This window comes from Ostrea edulis, chromosome 5 (assembly GCF_947568905.1).
Source record: "Ostrea edulis chromosome 5, xbOstEdul1.1, whole genome shotgun sequence".
In the NCBI taxonomy this organism is placed as follows: domain Eukaryota; kingdom Metazoa; phylum Mollusca; class Bivalvia; order Ostreida; family Ostreidae; genus Ostrea; species Ostrea edulis.
This window is the reverse complement of record NC_079168.1, coordinates 11888045-11910824: the sequence shown is the minus strand read 5'-3', so window position 1 is coordinate 11910824 and position 22780 is coordinate 11888045. Positions and strand designations below refer to the sequence as shown.

Genomic DNA, 22780 nt, shown 5'->3' with positions numbered 1-22780 from the left:
AAAGATTCTGATAAGAAGGTCAAAGGTCTTGGTACCTACTTCAGAAAGGTCTGGCTCTGGGATCATGAAACTGTCTTAAACTTAAGTCAAAACTTAAAAATTAAGATTTGGACTTAACTAAGATTGCTAACTTTAAAAATGGATTACACAAAGAACTTATAAAAATCTTAAACTAAGAGTGTCTTAACTAAAAACTTCGTTTAGAATCTTAAATTGCTATGGCAACAGGGAATTCTTCTGCGTATATAGGTAAAATAGGCTATCACAAAATAAATAAAGCACAACCAATGTCTTGGATTTAAATTAATTCTTATTTAAGATTTTTTAATCTCTGAATATGCCTATAATAATGAATGTTTTGAAAATTATATCGCAGCATAATCACAGGAAAATTTGGACTTTAGAATATCTTAGTTGCAAAATAAACATCCTTTTTATACTTTCAGAAAAATCAGAAAAATTCATATAAGAAATTGAGAGCTTGTATCACCATTTCGATGTTAAAATAATACTTCATAAGAGGTGCTTTAACGAACTATTAGAACTTTGTTAAAACATTCATTTTTATGTGTTTTACATTCAAAGTGTATCTGGGTGCATATCTGCGTTGACATGCATTCCAATAGCATATTATTTGCTTTACAGTATTGCTCAACGTCCCATTGGGAAGTTTTGAGGCTACAGAATCTTCAAACTGTACACGCACATTGTACTTGTAGTGCTGTACGTATTTATTGAATCAAGTACAACAGACATAGTAGAGTATACACAGTTTATATAAGAGTTGTGTATTACGGACGTGTTCAAAAACAATTTGCAGTGTGTTTATAACTGCATGTCAGCTTTAAACAATATGTCTGCACATTCATAACAATATTTATTTCGGGAGCACCGTCACGTAAAATGAGGAAGAAAAGCAAGCGGTACAAGATCCCTGACAGAGCAAGATTCGAATAAAACACAACACCAGATACTCTATAAACTTATAATAACCATGATAAAGAGCATACCACTCCTTACGTACCTCCCAGTGCAGACATCTCGCTGCCTGGTCTTCTGCCTCTTCTTCACAGATGCTATTTATAGACCAAACTAAAAGCAAACCATTGATAAATTACCGAGTTTTCCGGTTTCACAAATGTAGATGTGTAATCTTTTTTTTTTTTTTTTTCTTTTTTTTTTTAAACATGTCTTACCCAGTGTCAATACAACGGATATTGAAATAACTTCCTTCCACTGAAGTACATCGTAACTACTTTTACTCTCATGCATTTTATTTCTTTAGCGTGCATTTCTTGAATGTCAAATGCAGATTCGCTTATGTAAATGTAATGTAATGATGGTACGCTATTCAGGAGAAATCTTTTGTTAAAGGAAGTGAACATGAAAAAGTGACAATGGGTTTTAATTTGTCATTTTGATGTATAAAATCAATTCTGAAAATCATTAAGATGTAGCTTTCTTCAGTAGGGAGATATTTAATAAAGATTGACTAATCTTTTGAATCCTTGGGAGCTGCCACATTGAAAAAAAATATTACCTCCCTGCTGGATTATCTCTTAGCATCCACTAGAGGGCAGCACTGATGCTGACATCAGTAGGACATATTGTGTATTTGGCACATTGTAATCATCAACATTAAAATGTCATCCGCAGATAGTGAATTAAGTTTGAACCTGATGTTACAGTGGGAGAAATTGTTTCTCAGAATTATACTTCTTCACCAGCAGTTGATTTTAATGAGGGGAATTTTCCTTGATCGGTGTGCTTGTGGAAATTGCAGCTATGTACATTCAAGGGGTGTCTTTGTTGTCATGAGTTTGAACATTTTGTGTCAGATTACATGGATATACACATAAAGTGTGGTTCTCTACACCCATATTTTGACATGGTGTGTCTAAGTCCTGTTATAATTGATACAGCTTACATTTAGCCATGGATTTATGTATCCAGAGAGGAAGGGTCTGAGAGGACTGGGAAAACAACTTGTTAAACAAGTAAGAAAAACATGAAAATGAAAAATACTTTCTGTATTCACATGTATTAAAATCTAAACACAACATGGTATTTGTGTGTAAACATTTCCAATTACACACACACGTGATGGAATACAGTAACAATTCTGTTGCAGACATGCTATGAAGATTTATGGCCTACAGACAGTTTATTAACTAGGTCAGACACGGTCAGCCCCTTGGGGGAAAACTCGGAGTAGTTTTACCCTCATTTGTTGTGACACAAATTAGGGGAGCATTTCCTAAAGAGCACTGCAATTATGAAGGATTTCTTGAAACCTCACACTGTGAGAGAGATTCTGAATAAGTATGTTTTTAATGTAAATAAATAATATAATTGTAAATTGCATCTCCGAAATTTATGTGTGGTCCATGTACATTAATTATTATAAAATTTATAAATTACATGCCTATATTGCAGTACTTTTATGACACAGTCACCTTAATTATCACGAAATATTTTAAAATCTAATGAAATTAATTGATTTGGCATCTTAAAATATACTGTGCATCTGAGTAATTTCAAAAGTTGGAGGAGCTGGATATATTTTGTGGGAGTGTTTTTTCCCCCGCCTTCTTAACGCATTGTAATTAGATTTGATTTCAATTCTGTTTGCTCCAAAACCTTACCCATCAATTCTAATATGAATCCATAAACTTCTGCTGTATAACAGTGACCCAGTCAATTACAGCAAATGTGTCTTATCTACGTCAGAGCACAGATGCATGCTGGGAAATAATGGATGACCTCCATTAACTTAGAGGGTTCAATTGATTAAATCTCATAATAGAAACAAGCAAATTAGATTCAGACCACACTATATAGTTTCAGAAAGTCTTTTAAGTTTATCATGCAACAAATATTTTTTCATGTTCACTTCCTTTAATCAATTTAAATGTTACAGTGCACCTTTATCAACGTGTTGAATATTTCATGATCACGTGTATATGGTAGTTATGTCTCTCGTTGTCAGGCATGTTCTGCGCATGATTAGTTTTTATACGCCCGTCTTTAGACGGAACGTTTTATGGTACAACGATGTCTGTACGTCCGTCCGTTCGGGTTTTCTGTTTCTAATTTCACTTCTCTGTCACATATCAAGCTGAAACTTGCTATGTAGCTTCATTGTGGATCACCCTAGATCATATTGCAATATTGATCCATTTCGACCTCTCTTGCTGGAGTTTTTCCCCTTTATTTGAAAATTATTGTTATATGGAGGGTTAATAATATGTCCGGCGAACTCCTCCCACAATTTTCAAGTGAGGACCATCTTGGTTTACAGAGTTTTTGTTTAGATATTGAAGATTTGCATGTGGTAAGGACTAAACTGAACACATATAGATAAGTGGTACATACTTTTCTTTTAATGCAAGGTGAAGATAACGAACAGTGATCAATCTCATAACTCCTACAAGCAATACAAAATAGATAGTTGGGCAAACACGGAACCCTGGACACACCAGAGGTGGGATCAGGTGCCTAGGAGGAGTAAGCATCCCCTGTTGACCGGTCACACCCGCCGTGAGCCCCATATCCTGATCAGGTAAACGGAGTTAATATGTCTTAATCGAGATTTTAATATTCCTCTTATACTTATTACAAGTTACTTGTGTAAATCAAGATATGTACACATTGCTAGTTGTCGACCACACAGTTTTACTTTAGGAATGTCATTATTATTTATTAACCAGAAGCAATCTATTAAGTTCAGTGAAAAATGCATTGTGTGTAGCTTCAGTCAGTTCTCAGACAATCTACAAAATATTGTCAATGTTTGATCACTCCGTTTACCTGGTCACGATATAGGGCTCACGGCGGGTGTGACCGGTCAACAGGGGATGCTTACTCCTCCTAGGAAACTGATCCCACCTCTAGTGTGTCCAGGGATCCGTGTTTGCCCAGCTCATAATTTTGAATTCCTTATAGGAGTTATGAGATTGAGTACTGTTCATTATCGTCACCTTTCCATTTAATGAACATTTTACGACAAAACTAGCTCCTCTAAACTAACAGACAGTAGGGGCTTTGTAGAACATTTACAGGATCCAGCAATGTATTTTTGTTTGTGATGGTTTTTATGAAATCTAGGAATCCAGTATAGGTACAGTTACTCATATTCATCCGACCCATTGACTGAGATAGTAAATGTGTCTAAAACGGAAGCATGGTTTTGAAGAATGTCGTATTTTGAAAGGGCAGTTGGAGTGTATATATTATGTATATATAATGTAATGGTGAAGATAACAGACAATGATCAATGTCATAACTCCTATAGAAATACAAAATAGAGAGTTGGGCAAACACAGACCCCTGGATATACCAGAGATGGGATCAGGTGCCTAGGAGGAGTATAATAACAGAATGAGAGTGTCGCCTCTGAACATGTAGCTGACTAGAGTAAACTCAGTAACCTGTTTTTGTAGCTAGCTATCAGTAGTTAGTTTTTATTCCCTATAGTAGCTGGTTAGAGTTAACCCAGCAACCTGTTGGGGTTTTTTTGTAGCTAGCTATCAGTAGTTAGTCTTTATTCCCTATAGTAGCTGGCTAGAGTAAACCCAGTAACCTGTTTTTGTAGCTAGCTATCAGTAGTTAGTCTTTATTCCCTATAGTAGCTGACTAGAGTAAACCCAGTAACCTGTTTTTGTAGCTAGCTATCAGTAGTTAGCCTTTATTCCCTATAGTAGCTGGCTAGAGTAAACTCAGTAATTTGTTTTTATAGCTAGCTATCAGTAGTTAGTCAGTATTCCCTACACTAGCTGGCTAGAGTAAACTCAGTAATCTGTTTTTGTAGCTAGCTATCAGTAGTTAGTTTTTATTTCCTATTGTAGCTGGCTAGAGTAAACCCAGCAACCAGTTGTTAATGTTTTTTGTAGCTAGCTATCAGTAGTTAGTCTTTATTCTTCTAGTAGCTGGCTAGAGTAAACTCAATAACCTGTTTCTGTAGCTAGCTATAAGTCGTTAGTCTTTATTCCCTTTAGTAGCTGGCTGGAGTAATCTCAGTAACCCGTTTCTGTTGCTAGCTATCAGTAGTTAGCCCTTTATTCCCTATAGTAGCCGGCTAGAGTAAATCCAACAACTTGTTGTGTTTTTGTAGCTAGCTATCAGTTGTTACTCTTTATTCCGCATAGTAGCTGACTAGAGTAAACTCAGTAACCTGTTTCTTGTAGCTAGCTAGCAGTTGTTAGTCTTTATTCCGCATAGTAGCTGGCTGGAGTAAACCCAGTAACTTGTTTTTGTAGGTAGCTATCAGTAGTTAGCCTTTATTCCCTGTAGTAGCTGACTAGAGTGAACCCAGCAACCTGGTTTTTTGTAGTTTGCTATCAGTAGTTAGCCTTTATTCCCTATAGTAGCTGACTAGAGTAAACCCAGCAACCTGTTGTTTTTGTGTAACTAGCTATCAGTACTTAGTCTTTATTCCCTATAGTAGTTGGCTAGAGTAAACTCAGTAACCTGTTTTTGTAGCTAGCTATCAGTAGTTAGTCTTTATTCCCTATAGTAGCTGACTAGAGTAAACTCAGTAACCTGTTTTTGTAGCTAGCTATCAGTAGTTAGCCTTTATTCCCTATAGTAGCTGACTAGAGTAAACTCAGTAACCTGTTTTTGTAGCTAGCTATCAGTAGTTAGTCTTTATTCCCTATAGTAGCTGACTAGAGTAAACCCAGTAACCTGTTTTTGTAGCTAGCTATCAGTAGTTAGCCTTTATTCCCTATAGTAGCTGACTAGAGTAAACCCAGTCACCTGTTTTTGTAGCTAGCTATCAGTAGTTAGCCTTTATTCCCTATAGTAGCTGCCTAGAGTAAACTCAGTAACCTGTTTTTCTAGCTAGCTATCAGTCGTTAGCCTTTATTCCCTATAGTAGCTGCCTAGAGTAAACTCAGTAACCTGTTTTTCTAGCTAGCTATCAGTCGTTAGCCTTTATTCCCTATAGTAGCTGACTAAAATAAACTCAGTAATGTGTTTTTGTAGCTAGCTATCAGTAGTTAGCCTTTATTCCCTATAGTAGCTGGCTAGAGTAAACTCAGTAACTTGGGGGTTTTTGTAGCTAGCTATCAGTAGTTAGCTTTTATTTCCTATAGTAGTTGGCTACTAGTAGATAGGTTTACTGACTTTTTAATTCGCTGGTTACTAATTTACTTTCAGCTAACCTTTCCAGTTACAAGTAGGCTGATAGTAGTAGTAAACGTTTCTCTGTTTAAGTAGCCAGTTACAAGTAGCTAATTTCACAGATCTAAATATAATTAAGTTTCATAATTTCAATGCATTCTATAATAAATTTCATTCATATATAATTCATTTAGGTATGAATAAAAATTCGTGTGACTCTATAATTTTTCTCGCACTACTAGTTTTTCTCGCATAAGAACACGAAAAGCAGTGATACCAAAGTGATACAAAGCGCAGAGATATCTAGAAAATAATTATATAATTGCCTGATTTGATATTTGCTCCATCCAACTCGTTGAAATGGCGATTTATGAACTCGTTGGATAGAGAAAATATCAATCACGCCATTGTGTACAGTCTGTTGTCGCCGAGCAGATAAAAAAGACAGCAGTGAATTGCTTGTTACATATATATGCCTTCCGTTTTGTTTTCAGTGTCGCAGAGAATTCTGGACATTTTAGAGTGCTTATGGAGTCAAATAATCAAATAAATAGTTTAAAACATTACAAATATTGGTATGTAACATTTTAAAATTGCTATTTTAATACTTCCTATCTTACCCTGTTCAGCGGTAACATATATCCAACCCTTGGCAGCAGCTGTGAGTAATGGTGTATGTTGTAGACAGGGCGTGCACATACATTACACACACGTCGGCTGAACGTTTGGCAGGATGTCAGCAGATGGTGAACTTGAATGCTACAGCTACCATTTCTAATATTGTTTTGTATGTAAGTATGGATCTTCAGTGATTTAGAATTGTCTTAAGATGGTTGTGTTAAATGTTTTCAGCGGAAAATCATCAGATCAGCGATCAGAAGAATAACTAGCATCTACATTTATCATGGACTTATCCGTGTATTAGAATAGAATCCCCGTTATTTGTTCTTTTATTGTACGACCTGTTCTGGATTTTATAACTACAAGATTGATCAGTGTTTGTTATCTTTAACTTTTTCATGATTGCCTATTCTCCCTGTGATCTTGATTTGAATTGCAGACAGACATCTTGCGTATGTTACGTTCCTATTCACGGATGCTGTGTTGTAGAGTGAATGGCATTATCTCTCAACAACCACTAGGCAGAAAAATTGAAATTTCCAGGAAGTCTTTCTTATATAATGCAGATTCAAGTTTGTTCAAATCATGGTTTTATGGGTGTAGTAGGGTGAATTAATATCAATAATTTATTTTATATTAGTGTAAATAAAATATGTAAGTTGCAAAACATAAACTTTTATTGGATTATATAATGGTCTTCCATATTTCTCTATTTAGATATGTAGTAATGTAATTATGACCTTAATGGCTTTCCTTATGATTAAACCATGCATGCAGTTGTTGTTCATGGTCTATTTAATTCATTTTGGTTGGCTAAGCTTAGTGTCAAAGGTTATATGTCATGGGTTTTGTGAGTTCTGTTGGATTTTTAGATAGTCAGTTGTATTCACTAGCAGAGTGTTGAAGGGTGGTTTTCTTTGCATATCTTTTGACATCTTTTTTCTGACTTGAGGTAAGAAAATGAATCTTAACATATTAATTGGTGTGAATGTGTTAATGAATGAAAGAAATGAAATTATGTACTTTATTTCATATTTAACAAAGGAGTAAAATAGAATTAATATTTTATACAGGTTCCTTGAAAATCAGTTATCTTCCTATTTTTGATATTTTGGCTCTGGTACCATATATCTGGTAAGATCATTGTTTTGTATGTATTTCTGTGATGTCTAACTTGTATTTGTCATATAATTTCTTTTGTGTGTGTTCGATGTGTACTTTACCATTTAGTTTGCATAAATGTCATAAATGATAAGATTTATTATATTTAAATGCATTATGGGTAAAGAGCCTCATTTTGAGATTTAAATGTTATTTTATAATTTTTCTTTAACTTTACACAAAATAATGGACGAATAATTTTGTGTTCATTGTATTGAAATTATTTCCCTAGTATTTGTATATTTTATGTGGTGTGTGATTGTGTATGCTTATAATTGTTTATTATGTTTCAGAGCTGCTATTTACATGTCAGAAATAGATTTATTTCTTCAATAAACTCATAACCTGTCACGGATGGTCTGTGTGGTCATTAGAACCGGTTTGCAACCCCGTAACATGGGTATAGGGCGTGGTAACAATTGTAGATAATTGAAGATTTTCATACGAATATACAGGGAAATCTTTAAAATATTTTCCTCAAAAACCACTATGCCAGAAAAGTTGAAATTTGCACTGAATTTTGATTCGACGATACTTAAACAGCAATAACTGAATGGTTTCAATATGAAATGGACTGAAAGTCATAATATACGTACATAATGAGACGCTTAATTGATTGGCATGGTAAAAATTGCATGTATGTATATCGACGCGCATGCACGTACCTTTACTATTGATTGGATAATGCTGAAACGTTTAAAACTTTCTTAATTTTTAATGAATTACTTTGAAAATATTAGTGTAGATTTCGGATTTCAAACATTTCGGTTGAGCATCACTGAAGTGACATTATTTGTCGAAATGCGCATCTGCTGCATCAAAATTGGTACCGTATAAGTTTTACACATTAATTGAGACTCTGAACAGATTGACATTGTCAAAATTACTGACCATCAAGTACATGCACGTTCATTTGATTTTGATTTGATGATGTTTTAACTTACAGAGCTATTTAATCAAAGTGACAGTTGTATTTCTTTAAATTAAAGTGCATTTTGAACGTTTCAGTAGAACTTAATCAAAGAAAATGACACCACTTTGTAAATAGGGGACGTTCTGGGGGAGGGGTCTGTAACGGTGTCCGTTACAATTGGCAGTAGTTATGATTGGATAATGCTTAAACGTCTACACCTTTCTTGCTTTTCAATGAATTTATTTGCTCTAGCTTGAGATGGAATTACAAGGTCAAAATTACTGAGCAGCAACTCATAGTGCATGCACGTCCAGTTGATTTTGACTGGATAATGCTTTAACTTTCACAGCTCTCTTATAACTCAAGAAAATAAAGTTTACTGTCTTAAATTAAAGTGTACATATGTAATTTGAACGTTTTAATAGAATTTAATTAAATAAAATGACACCACTTTGTAAATGGGAGACGTTTGGAGAACATCTGTAATGGTCCCTCTTACAATTAGAACTACAATCCGCGTCTAGATATGTGTTATTGTGTGACCGTGTTTGAGGGCGAAGCAAACAAATGTTGGCATTAGTATCTATATCCAAAACAGAACAAAAACAACCCGAAGTTAGCACGAGGACGGAGCTGTATCAAAGCATCCTAATGTTGGATATTTGATCCGCCTATATATTGAACGCGGGAAATATAACGCAATTGATGTAAGCAATACATTGTGACGTCATATTCAGCGTCGTTATTTAGCAAATTTACAGACATAGCGTTTAAACCACAACAACAAACATGGCGTTAATCGTGGAGTGATTATATATGATTAAGAAAATAAGATTTACATGCTTTTACGATTTTATGTAACATCTCAGAACGACGTGAACTAGGGCAGACGAGATTCAAAATGGAGAAATACATGTCAACGCGCTAATATTCGAATCGACGCCATTAGTACCAAAATTTTCAAGTTCCATAGGTATGGTTTAATTTTTCATTATTTTCCTATATTTTCCTACATCCACATCTCAATAATATGTTTTACGGCGTGACCGTGTTTGAGGGCGAAGCAAAAAAGTTTTGACATTAGTATCTATATCCAAAACAGGACAAAAACAACCCGAAGTTAGCACGCGGACGGAGCTGTATCAAAGCATCCTAATTTTTGGACATTTGAACCACCTCTATATTGAACGCGGGAAATATAACGCAATTGATGTAAACAGTACATTGTGACGTCATATTCAGCGTCGTTATTTAGCAAATTTACAAACAAAGCGTTTGAACCACAACAAAAAACATGGCGTTAATCGTGGAGTGATTATATATGATTAAGAAAATAAGATTTACATGCTTTTACGGATTTTATGTGCAACATCTCAGAACGACGTGAACTAAGGTAGACGAGATTCAAAATGGAGGAATACATGTCCACGCGCTAATATTCGAATCGACGCCATTGGTACCAAACTTTTCAAGTTCCATAGGTATGGTTTAATTTTTCATTTATTTCCTATATTTTCCTTTTAAACATGTATATACGTGTTACCTATAGGGAGAGCTCCGCTCTCACTGTCCTTCGCGCCGTGAGAGGGCTTCGCCCTCTATAATTATTCATTTGTACTGTATATTTTCCATTATCTATGGTGTGTATTTTTCTCTCATTTGTATTGTATAATTCTTTGTTTCTATTGTATAATGTTTCATTTGTATTGTAATATGGTTTACGGCGTGACCGTATTTGAGGGCGAAGCAAAAAAGTTTTGGCATTATTATCTATATCCAAAACAGGACAAAAACAACCCGAAGTTAGCACGCGGACGGAGCTGTACCAAAGCATCCTAATTTTGGACATTTGATCCGCCTATATATTGAACGCGGGAAATATAACGCAATTGATGTAAACAGTACATTGTGACGTCATATTCAGTGTCGTTATTTAGCAAATTTACAAACATAGCGTTTGAACCACAACAAAAAACATGGCGTTAATTTTGGAGTGATTATATATATGATTAAGAAAATAAGATTTACATGCTTTTACGGATTTTATGTGTAACATCTCAGAACGACATTAACTAGGGTAGACGAGATTCAAAATGGAGGAATACATGTCCACGCGCTAATATTCGAATCGACGCCATTGGTACCAAGCTTTTCAAGTTCCATAGGTATGGTTTAATTTTTCATTATTTTCGGGCCGTGAGAGGGCTTCGCCCTCTATAATTATGTTCCCCAAACAAAGTTTGGGAACATATTGTTTTTACTCTGTTTCTTATTATTATTCTTTTTCTCCGGTACTTTTTTGTCCGGTAGTGTTCTCAGAAACTACAAAAAGGATCGATATGAAACTTTCCAGGATGATAGTATAGCGTTTGTAGATGTGCATAGTGATAGTCATTTTGTTTGCACGTGCATGCACGCGCGCGCACGTGCATTGCAATTTTGGTACAAAAAATGGAAAATCAGAATATTGAAGGAAGCGATATAAAACCTAAATAGGATGATAGTATATCATTTGTACATATGAAAAATAATAGTTATTTTGCCAGCACGCGCACGCATGCGCGTGCACGCGCATTACAAAATTTGTACGCTAACTTTGGAATCAGTCTAACTTTTTTGTTGTTCTTTGAAATGGCTTGAAATTCATATCATAGGTAGATATTGAGACCCTTAACTGATTTACATGGTCAAAATTACCAATTTGCACGCGCATGCACGTGCGCTTCATTTTGATTGGATAATGCTAAAACGTTTGTAACTATCTTATTTATGAAGCGAATGAGATGATATTCACAGCATATGTAGACAATATGTGTATCTATATGTTGGTGTAACAAAAAATGCCAACACACACGCGCATGCGCGTGCAACGTTTTTTAAATGTTCAATTTTTAAAGGACGATAACGTTTTTGTTTTTCATCAAATTCTATTCATATTAGGGGTTTAGATGTATCTTGGTACTCCTTACAAATTGCTGTGGTTAGAATTACTGCTCAGCACGTGCATGCACGTGTGCTGATTTCTGATTGGACGATTTTAAAATCGCTATAACTTCCTTATATTTGGTGGAAACGTTATGAAATTCATACTGTGGGTATATGATACAAATGCCTGTTGAACGACATCAACAAAAATTCGGAATCATACACGCGTGCGCGTGTATGCACGTGCAACGCTTTCTTTCATTTCTTGGTACTGAAATGACCATATTGAACGTACTACATGTAATTAAAGGCTAAAATACAATGATTTTTTCCTATAGATTCACAAGGACATCACTTTTTAATTGGGGGAGGTTTGGGGAACATCTGTAACGGTCCCCGTTACAATTAGAACTAGTTTTTCATTTGTATTGTGTATTTTATAATGTAATGTTTCATTTGCATTGTATGTTTCGTTTGTATTGTATATTTTACATCTGTATTGCATAAGTTTTCATTTGTATTCCATAGCAAATGACTCAATAAAATAATCATGCCATAGCACTACTTAAGTGCTGATAATCCAAAGACAAGAAGTACCCGTCTGATATGGCATCTTTCGTCTCGGAAAAATAATTGCAGTCTCAGTTGTACCCCCATATTATATGTAAAATTAATTCGCTTGTCTCGAGAAAGATCATTGGTCATTTTAGTGCTTTATATGATTTTTGTATTTGACCTTGAATTTACTTTGTTCATCCGACTATTCAAGGCATCGAGTGTTTGCCATCTAGTGCTTTATATCTGGCTTAGCATACACATACATGTAATTCTTTTAACCTCATTTACGTCCTTGTAGTAACCGGAAGCAGCACATCAATTATATTTCTCTTCTGTTTCAGAAAGCTCTATGGCGCAAATGGCGTTACCATCTTTGAAAGAAAACGTGCAAGAAAGGCGAATCATCTTAATTGGAAAACTTGGTGCAGGTAAAAGCCACAGCGGAAATGGAATATTAGGAACCAAACAATTTGTCAGCAAGCGAAGTTGGTCTTCTATCACGAGGAGATGTGAATATGGTTCAGCTATTAGGGACGGGTTTCGGTATCGTATCTATGACACGCCAGGAGTAAATTCACCACAGGAAATGCAGAAAAAAATAGATGTAGAAACCGATATCAAGCGCTGTTTGTATTGCACGTCTCCGGGATTTCACGCCATTGTCTTGGTGTTGTCGGCATCAGAGAGAATCGCAAAAGAAGATTTGCAAATGCTTCAAAATCTAGATGTATTACTAGAGGAAAGCGCGTTTGAATACATGATTCTTGTGATCACCAAGTTAGAAAACGACGAAAACGAACTAAATGAATTGTTGGCAGAAGCCCCGGAAGTCGTCAAATTGAACGTAAAGTGTGGAGGTAGGCACGTCATTTTTGGGGATGATAAAAAGGAAATACCTAAAGAATGTGTGCAGAAATTTGATAATATGCTAACGAAGCTCATCAAGGAAAACTCGAAGCGAGGAAAAGAATATTACAGACATAAGTTCTATGACCAAGCAACCAAAATTCTGGAGAAAGATAAAAATGATTACATGAAAAAAAATCCAGGTATATCTGAGAGCGACGCTTTCGAAACAGTTAGAAATAACGCGGCAGAAGGCAGGTCTCCACGAGATGATGAACTGAAGGGCCTCAAAGACCCCAGATGTGCAGGATGTTCCATTTCCTGAAAATTTAACACTGTGTTCCAATTTTTAAGATTTCTATAATAATTTTACCATTGTGTGTATTACATATGTATGTTGTGGTGAGAAACTGGAGAAGCATTAAAGTGCATCTTTATAAAGCATTGTTTCATTTTAGCCTTGTCTCAAATTATTGAATCAGGAGGACAAATGGGGCTTAAATTATGATTATGGACCTTGATTGATTGAATCCCGGTTACGGAGACTTTTCCTTTGAAGTTAATTTTTAAAAATGTTAAACCTCAAACTATATTTGAGATATCATACTCCAATCAGTTCGTGAGTGATCTGGTGACTTTGATGTTATTCTAATTGATCGACCTCTTAAATAATAGAAGATACTCAAAGGTCAGGTGAAGTGTCATTGCCAAAGTTCTAGTGATATATGAGATTTTGTCAGAAAACCAGTGGTTTTCAGAGAGGCCATCGGACAAACAAGACATCATCGATTCCAAAGTGCATTGTAACATGTAATGGTATGCGATAATTATCTTGTCATTATGTTAAGCATGGTTTAGCCAGAACACCTAAAAGCAAGCATGAAGGTCATGTATAAAAAGTGAAAATAACTCCTATAAGCAATACAATATAGAGAGTTGGGCAAACACGGACCCCAGACTATACCAGAGGTGGGATCAGATGCCTACGAGGAGTAAGCCTCCCCTGTCGACTGGTCACATCCGGCGTGAGCCCTATATCTTGATCAGGTAAACGGAGTTATCCGTAGTCAAAATCAGTGTGCCAAGAACGGCCTAACAATCGGTATGAGACACGTCAGACAGCATTTGACCCAATGGTAGGTTGTATTGACGAACTAGATCGTTATAACTACGATATAATTTGCGAAATGCTGACTCCAATCGAAACTGTTGAAACCCCTGTACCATCAACTTGTTTGTCAGTAGCTTGCCTCCATTTAAAAACTAACCATATGCAGAATAAGTCTTGCGTATCGAATCAGTTAAGAGATACAAACACCATATGCAGGTGATAATGGAATATTGTTACATAAATATGGGAAGTTGACGATGGAGAAGCCGAAATCATCCCGTTTGTAATATAGCTGAGTTGTCAGTTTGCCGTTAATGTCTTTTTCAATAAAATATTTAAGTATGAAGCAGAAGACGACGACTCTGTGGTGTCTTTTATTTTGAGCTCATAGGGATATATCGAATCGACATATGAATGAAAGTTATTATTGTAAATAGACAAAACGTTGTCGATATATCTAAATGTCGAATTTAAGGCCATAGCAAGAGGTTTTTTCTTCTCACGTAGGACTTTTTAAAAAAATGAATTCTGCTTTATATGAATATAGAAACAGGTCGGCCAACAAAGGAGCACAATTCGTGCCAATGGGAATTCCAACAGACTGTTGGAAGACCTGCTCACCAAAGACCACGAAGATATTGTCAATGAGGAACTCTAGCATATTATTAATTTCAACTTCAGAGTAAATTCATATCTATCGTCGATATATCTATATGATTTTCAACAAACATGAATGTTTAAGCATTACGTATTTTATTGCTAGCACCGTCGGACGTTATCAATACTATGTTAGTGCTTTTAGGAGTAGAACGCATGCTTGGGTTGCATAATGCATCATTCTGAGTACAGTATCCTCGTATTTATTTTGCATATATTGACAAAGCATAAGTACTTTAGTATCAGAAATGTTTTAAATACAAGATCATCACAAATTAGAGTTATATATGATCCAAATTTCGACAATTTTTCCCCACCTTGTAAAAACACTGTTAAATCATCGCACGTACGACATTACATACATTATTTCATCTGTTTTAGGTAGAATTATTTGATTTTAGATCTGTGTGAAAAAACAACCGTCACTCGGCCATTCAAGTGAAAATCACGTGTCCAGTTTAGACTTTCAGTTAATCGGTGGTTGTATCTGTGTAAAGCTGTGCATTTGTTACAACAGTACCTTGCCGTAAGTTTAAGAGAATAACATTATCAAATACCTCAGTGATTCGTTGTTTTGCGCTCTTTCACTATTAAAGTTGGACAATTGCTTCTAAGTTATATACATCACGTTGGGATTCTCCTGACGCACGTGGAGCTATTTATAGACGCCTAACAGACAATATATGATTTCTGCATACTCACTATATTTACGTTTATAATAATCTTCTCACTGTTTTCTTTCACATGCAATTGTTTTCCAGCATGTGATTAAGGGGAAGTTAATAGCTTTAAAAACTAATTAATCTGCTTTAAAGTAATTTTGTACAAAAATAATACATGACATCAGATCATACATCTTGAATTCAGATTTTCACTCCATTCTCAATACAGCAGGTTATAGTACACAGTTCACGTTTGTCTGATCCATCGATATACAGTGAAACTTCTCTAAACCGGCCAGCTGTCGGACCGAAAAAAACGGCCGGTTTAGAGGGGTGGCCGGTATACTGCGAATTTAGCATTTAAAGACATTTCAGCTCAATTTGTATTAGATATTTCATTGACATAGCACAAACCATTTAATATGGTGTTCAAGGACTATTATTTCACTATTGGAAATAAAACAAAATAATTTACTGACATGTTTATTTTCAATTTATAGCACTAAAACTAATTAAATATGAATAAACATTTTTACATTGACATGCATAAATAATGGAAAACATTCCGTTTAAATAAAACTGCATTTGATATATATGTATAGAAATCTGTAGACTAGCAGCATTTATGTAAAATTTCGGCTTATGTTTTAATAAACAAAACAAACACATAGCCATTTGATTAATGCAAATAATACACAGAGTAGGTACTGCTCACTTTGATATGGGGATCTATGATCAATTATCGGTGGAGATTAAACTAGACCGCTAGTACCTACAGGTAATTATTACAAGAAATAGTCTTGCTGCAATCATCTAATTTTAACTAAAAATTTATAACAGGATACATAAAGAAAACACAGAGGCCTATTATTGGAATTCCTCTTACCTATAAAAACTCTGTTTACGTCCATTGCTTATATCGTTAACAAATTTGTTTTGACGTTTTTGAAAAGTACAGTAGTAAATATATAATTTTAATTTTGATGTTTCTTAGGAATTTTAAGTCTATGGAAACCCCCCCAAAATCATTTATCTATTGAAAATTATCATTAACAGTCATGGGTTTGTTATTAATTAACTACCGCTTATATCCATGGTGCAACAATATGGCGTATTGATTGTATTCATTCAATATGTGCATATCTGTTTATAACATTTCGTACAGAAATTTGAAAGGGTCACTTGGATTAGCCAAGCACCAATTAACACCCTGGACAGCACAGGTAAACTATAGAACTTATAGAGGCCACTTGTGTTTTTCACACTTCCGGTTGATAATTTCCCACCTGGCCGGTAGGTCAATCATTTTTTTACACCTGGCCAGTCTTCATCACCACTCTGGCCAAAATTTTCTAGTATTCAAATTGTGGCCGGTATTATAAGGGTAAATTACACATGTTTGTTAACAATTGTACTTTAAAAAGTGGTCGATGTCCGGTTTTCAGGGGTGGCCGGTTTTGTGAGACTTTCTTTGTAAGGAAATGTTAAGGTTTCTGCCGGGACTTTGAAAATCGGCCGATATTCAGGGAGAACCGGTTTTCTGAGGGGCCGGTTTGGAGAAGTTTCACTGATACTTAGCCTCGAACAGAAATAAAGTTATTTGCATTCGCCCTCTTCCGTGACTTTGCCGGGGAACTGCCTTCTCACGGCAATATCCATAAAGATATGTGATGATTTTTTTCTTTGTTTCTGAGAAATCCAAGTACTGAGAGTACTGATAGGTGAAAGCATGCAGAAGGCCTGAATTCGAATCCCGGCCGCGACAGACCTAAGTCGTTAAAACAGGTAGTGACAATTCCATCGCCAAACATTCGGCATCAGGTGTGAATGTCACGAGTCTTCGGAGATGACCTTAAAAACGGATGTGTCGTGTCACAGTATGTATGACATGCTAAAGAGCCCTCACTGCTCAATGGCTGTAAATACCGAACAAAGGCCTAAATTTGAAGCCCTTCACCGGTCGTGGTGACGTCTCTATATGAGTGATAAATTCTTGAGAGAGACGATAAACAAGATACAATCAATCATACAATAAACGTGTGACCTAGAAATCAATAAGGTTAATATTACCTTGAAGAGCAACCACTCTCTCAAGTTTGCCAACTGTCTAATAAAGAGTATTGAGCAGAATAATTTTTCTAAGTTATAGTAGTTTGACCTTTGACCAAATAATCAATATGGGTTATCTTCATTTTATGGACAAGCACTGTACAAAATATATCTATCAAGAAAAGGGTTCTTTACAACACTTGGTCTACAGATCTGAAGTGCATTTTAACGATAAGTATTTCATTTGGAATGTGCTAAAGTCGATATTGAAAACCATTGACAACACGTATAAACTGATACAACGCGAAAGGTATGGTTGCAAATTGAATTATGATAAATTTAGCAAAAATTGCATTGTGTAAAATCATGCTTAAGCAGTTCCCAAATTCTATGGTCGTTATAACTGTAGCGGACAGTATAAGAGGGAACTTGTACTGCCTCGCTAGAGAGTTAGCTTTTCTAGTGCTGTGGTAGAGTGTCTCTCTTGATCACGCATGTTTAGCAACGGCGAGCGTGTTCAGCACTTGGCTGGGTGACCGCTACATGTTACATAACGATCTAGTTTGCCAATACAAACTCTCATAGGGTCAAATGCTGTCTGACGTGTGTTATGTCGATTGTTAGGCTGTTCTTGACACACTGATTTTGACTGCGGATAACTCCGTTTACCTGATCAGGATATGGGGCTCACGGCGGGTGTGACTGGTCAACAGGGGATGCTTACTCCTCCTAGGCACCTGATCCCACCTCTGGTGTGTCCAGGGTTCCGTGTTTGCCCAACTATCTATTTTGTATTGCTTGTGGGAGTTATGAGATTGATCACTGTTCGTTATTTTCACCTTGCATACAATCAGGCTGAAATATGAGAATCTTCACTATATATACAATCAGGCTGAAATATGAGAATCTTCACTATATATACAATCAGGCTGAAGTATGAGAATCTTCACTATATATACAATCAGGCTGAAATATGAAAATCTTCACTACAGGATAGGACACACAGACAATTGTTATCAGACAACAGACGGCTGTTCACCTCCATGTACATGCATACCTAGTGAGCTTTTGATGTTAAGCATAAAATCACATAAAAACAATGCCTTTTTGTCCTTTATTTTACTAGAAAATATTCATAAAGATATACAACAAACGCAGAATATAGTACATTAAAACAATTCATCCCATAGAAAGTAACCCGCAAGGATGCATGCAATTATTCCCGCTGCAGTACCTACTATTACTCCAATTATGCACGAATACGAACAGGTTGCTTTTTTTCTTAATGGTTCAACATTTTTCCGTAGAACAACGTCTAAGTGGTTAAAAAAGTGATCTCTCTGTTCAACCGTCTGTCTCTCATCATCAGAATTGTTACATATAGCTACACACGTAACACCAGATCTTTCCACGAAATCTTTTAACTCCCTATTTTCATTCAGAAAATCCTTCACTGTTGCATCTTCCAAGTAGTCCTGAAATGTTAAGACAATCACTGCATATTTTGAGAGATCCTCTGGGAACTTGGATTTCACTCGTTGCAGTATGGTAGGGTAATGCTGTGTGAATGGTTTGATTGAATACACAATCACAATAGCATGAAATCCGCTTTTGTAGAGGTCCTTGAATTTTGGGTTGGACGCCAATGTCTTTAATGATGGTGTATCAATAAAGGTTATGGTATGGTCATTTCGTTTGCAATCAATCTCTTGTATCTCCTTAGTGATTGACTTGTCCACCCCCCAGGTAACCCCAGTTTTGCATTTGTATTCTCCTAGCACAGTGTTTATGAAGGCACTTTTGCCATGTCCAATTCCTCCAACAACGAGAACTCTGAATGCATCACCATTGCTCGATTTTCCCGTATCAGGTATCTCCATCTCTTTCAATCTGTGTGGATTTCTTTTTTTTCTACAAAGTTGAAATAGTTGTCAGGATTCAGTTTAGCCATTGCCTGGGACCAGGATAATGCGCTTTTGCAAATGGGTAATCATTGTGCTTAAAGAAATTCAGACAAACGTTTTAGGTGGTCATGACCTTGTTCTAACTATTCTATTTCTGTCATGTCTTACTGGGGTAGGCTTGGAATAGCTTGATGGGAAGGAATAGTGCTATTAGACAATGTGCAAACATGCTTCGTTTGAGGACGGATAAGATGTATATATCAAATATTTTCGAATAATCACACCTCAAGATTCGTCCCATCACACAACACATTATCCCGACAATTAGTGTCAATTTCGATAAAAAAAGTACGATAAACTGTAAAAATATACCCGGTACATTAATTTTAATATCATTGAAGGACTTTAATGGAAATATATATAGTATTAGCCGATCATATTGATGATTCAAAGGAGTATGTGGTACAATATAACTTTTGTGAACTCGATTCAAGAGCAATGTTCGTGTGTCGAAAAAAACAATAAACTTGTTCTCGTATTGGAACTTCAACTCCGTATTTCAACACTTTCAGTACTTTGATTATATTGAATCGTAATTTAGATAACATTATAGTTATATGTCTCGTGATAATTAGATCCTTTGATTCACTCACATAGTTCGATCATGGGAGGTGACCAAAGGTCTCTCTTTTAAAAGTAGATTGCACTATATAATTCAGCTTAAACGTTCATGATTTACTAGAAAATTTATCGGCCGCTAAAATTTTATATATTCTAAACTAGTTCCAAATGTTCGTATGTCGAAAAAACACAAGGAATTTGTAATATGAATTATTTATACTTATAAATGAATAAATTTTGTAAATAAACTCCGAAACGCTTGCGCTAGAGTTAGTGCATGCACCTTTAATATTGTTCCATATGCATGTGAGGTGAAGTCCATAAGCTATAACTGGATTTTAATCGATTAGTAATTATCGTGAAATTGATTAAAAACCTACTTTCGTTTTCTATAAACGACCCTGAAATAGCAAGTAAAGGGGGGGGGGGGGGAAGTGAAGTGCTGGACACACTTTGGTGGATCTACGCCAGTGAGACTAAAAAAAAAACAACTTAAGATTATACGATATGAAGTAAATCAATGAATAGTAGATCTGTGTTTATCGCTGCTAGATTTTGATCTTACAGAGAAAAAACTAAATTCTGATAATTTTTTAACAAAAATGATACGGTTGTTCGTTTCTTCTTTTTATGATCTTAGTTTTGAATCATCCGTATGGAAATTCCCAGACACTCTGAAACGCTTGCTCCTACTTGTACCTTTAATATTGTTTCATATAAGAGGTTAAGTTCGTAAGCTATAATAGAATCTTACTTCATTAGTAAATATCGTGAAATTTATTTAAAACCTACTTTCGTTTTCGATAAACTACCCTGAAGTAGCAAAATAGATTGATTGTATCTTGCTAACGTCTCTCTCGAGAATTTTTCACTCATGTGGAGACGTCACAAAGACCGGTGAAGGGCTTCAAATCTAGGCCTTTGCTCGGCGCTTACGGTACGGCTTTTGAGCAGTGAGGGTTCTTTAGCGTGCCACACCTACTGCGACACGGGACATCCGTTTCTAAGGTCATCTCCGACGACCCGTGACATTCACACCTGATGCCGAGCGTTTGGCGATGGAACTGTCACTACCTGTTTAAAACGAGTTTGGTATGTCGCGGCCGGGATTCGAACCCACAGGGGCTCGGTTGTCAGATATTGAAGTTTTGTATTATTTGTTCCCGAATAATAAATTGAAGTTTTACATGATTTGTGTCCGAATAATAGATTATATAAATAAAATCCACCACCAAAATCCGCTTTTTTCGAGGTTTTAAAAAAGGTGTACCATGTGTACATTAAAAAAAGTAAAGGGACGACACTCGCCATCTTGGATTTCTGGGGTGGGAGGGTGGGGGTGGGGGGGGGGGGGGCTCGATTCACGGCTTGTTTTTAACAATTTCTACTCTCTGCCTACCGGTTTCTGGCGAGATCTAAGTTGGAAAAAGATCCAACGACTTTTCCCTATCGTCTACTTATGTCTACATGCCGTATTAAAGATCTAGTGACCCGAAACATCCTCAATACCTGCCCCTACTTATCGAAAGCAACGGAAGTTTGCATCGAGTGACACGACGCCTACCGGAGTTCTCCATATAATCACTGGGGTGTTCCGAATGCATACGGTAAGTCCAGAGAAATCAACTTCAATATAACAGAAAAGGTGGCTATTAGTAATCAGTGATTGGGAACTGGACGGGGTAGCTACTAGTAGCCGACTATTAGTAATCAGTGATTGGGAACTGGACGGGGTAGCTACTAGTAGCCGGCTATTAGTAATCAGTGATTGGGAACTGGACGGGGTAGCTACTAGTAGCCGCCTATTAGTAATCAGTGATTGGGAACTGGACGGGGTAGCTACTAGTAGCCGACTATTAGTAATCAGTGATTGGGAACTGGACATGGTAGCTACTAGTACAGTGTTTTCCATTCATTTCATTTGAACAGGCCCATTTAGAATTGTAACAGGCCGGGGGAGGGGGGTATGGGGATTCCCCCCCATGAAATTTTGGAAAATTAGACGCAAAATCCTGCATTCTGAGGCATTTCAGGGGGCAAAATGACCCTTGTTCATATGCCACTTTTTAACCTACATTTTTAAATATATACCAAAGGGTTGAACATTTTTACTTCGGACAAGTTAGTCACAGTGGTGTTAAATACACACCTTTCCGATGTTTTGACTGGAAGAAATCATGTAAGGGCTATTCCAGAAATAAATACATGAGGGGGGGGGGTCGGGAGGCACCTTTTGTATATACCAAGCACCCATAAAAAAAAATAAAAAATTACCCCATGACCCATCAAATTGATAAACTCATTTTACAATGACCCATCTAAAAAAAACAACTAACCAGACCCACTACAAAAATATTTTTAAAAATGAAAACGGTACAAATCTCGCGAGGTTTTCGGGACAAACATTCTAGTCAATGACGCGGTAATGCCTGTGCGACATTGTATCACAGTAGTTCTGAAGAAACGATGTCACATCAACAATCAAAGGCATCTATGGCGGGAATGTTGGAAAGATCGGGAGTCCAAACGATCCACGAATCGTTCGTCTTCTAATGGAGCCCGCGCCCGGAGGCCTCTATATCACCATCACACTGACTGATAAATATAACGCATCGGTACCCTCGTATAA

The 22780-nt window shown here is 36.2% G+C and overlaps 2 protein-coding genes across 19 annotated transcripts in view; one reads left to right on the top strand and one right to left on the bottom strand.

The window, feature by feature from the left end:
* LOC125649271 (GTPase IMAP family member 4-like) overlaps positions 1 to 22780 on the bottom strand; it is a 28728-nt gene that overhangs the window by 1110 nt on the left and 4838 nt on the right. For 2 of the 5 annotated variants that reach the window (XM_048876666.2, XM_056166688.1), the window contains exon 2: positions 1025 to 1092. In XM_048876666.2, the coding sequence (XP_048732623.1) occupies positions 1025 to 1040 (16 nt within the window). In that variant the 5' untranslated portion in view covers positions 1041 to 1092. Of the gene's footprint in view, positions 1 to 1024; positions 1093 to 6735; positions 6829 to 18726; positions 19538 to 22780 lie in introns of those variants that run through there. The other 3 variants (XM_048876667.2, XM_048876668.2, XM_048876665.2) reach the window with 3 other exon arrangements.
* Positions 912 to 13604, top strand: LOC125649269 (GTPase IMAP family member 4-like). 14 transcript variants are annotated; one of them, XM_056166680.1, is made up of 7 exons: positions 1126 to 1997; positions 6753 to 6914; positions 7818 to 7878; positions 9688 to 9791; positions 9921 to 10299; positions 10604 to 10983; positions 12643 to 13604. In XM_056166680.1, the coding sequence occupies exon 7, from the start codon at positions 12651 to 12653 to the stop codon at positions 13470 to 13472; it is 822 nt and encodes a 273-aa protein (XP_056022655.1). In that variant the 5' UTR covers positions 1126 to 1997; positions 6753 to 6914; positions 7818 to 7878; positions 9688 to 9791; positions 9921 to 10299; positions 10604 to 10983; positions 12643 to 12650; the 3' UTR covers positions 13473 to 13604. The 14 variants fall into 14 exon arrangements, 12 of the variants coding, with proteins under 12 accessions (XP_056022661.1, XP_056022662.1, XP_056022655.1 ...); XM_056166682.1 differs by lacking the exon at positions 9688 to 9791 and adding an exon at positions 3393 to 3562; XM_056166681.1 differs by lacking the exon at positions 1126 to 1997 and adding an exon at positions 2988 to 3562.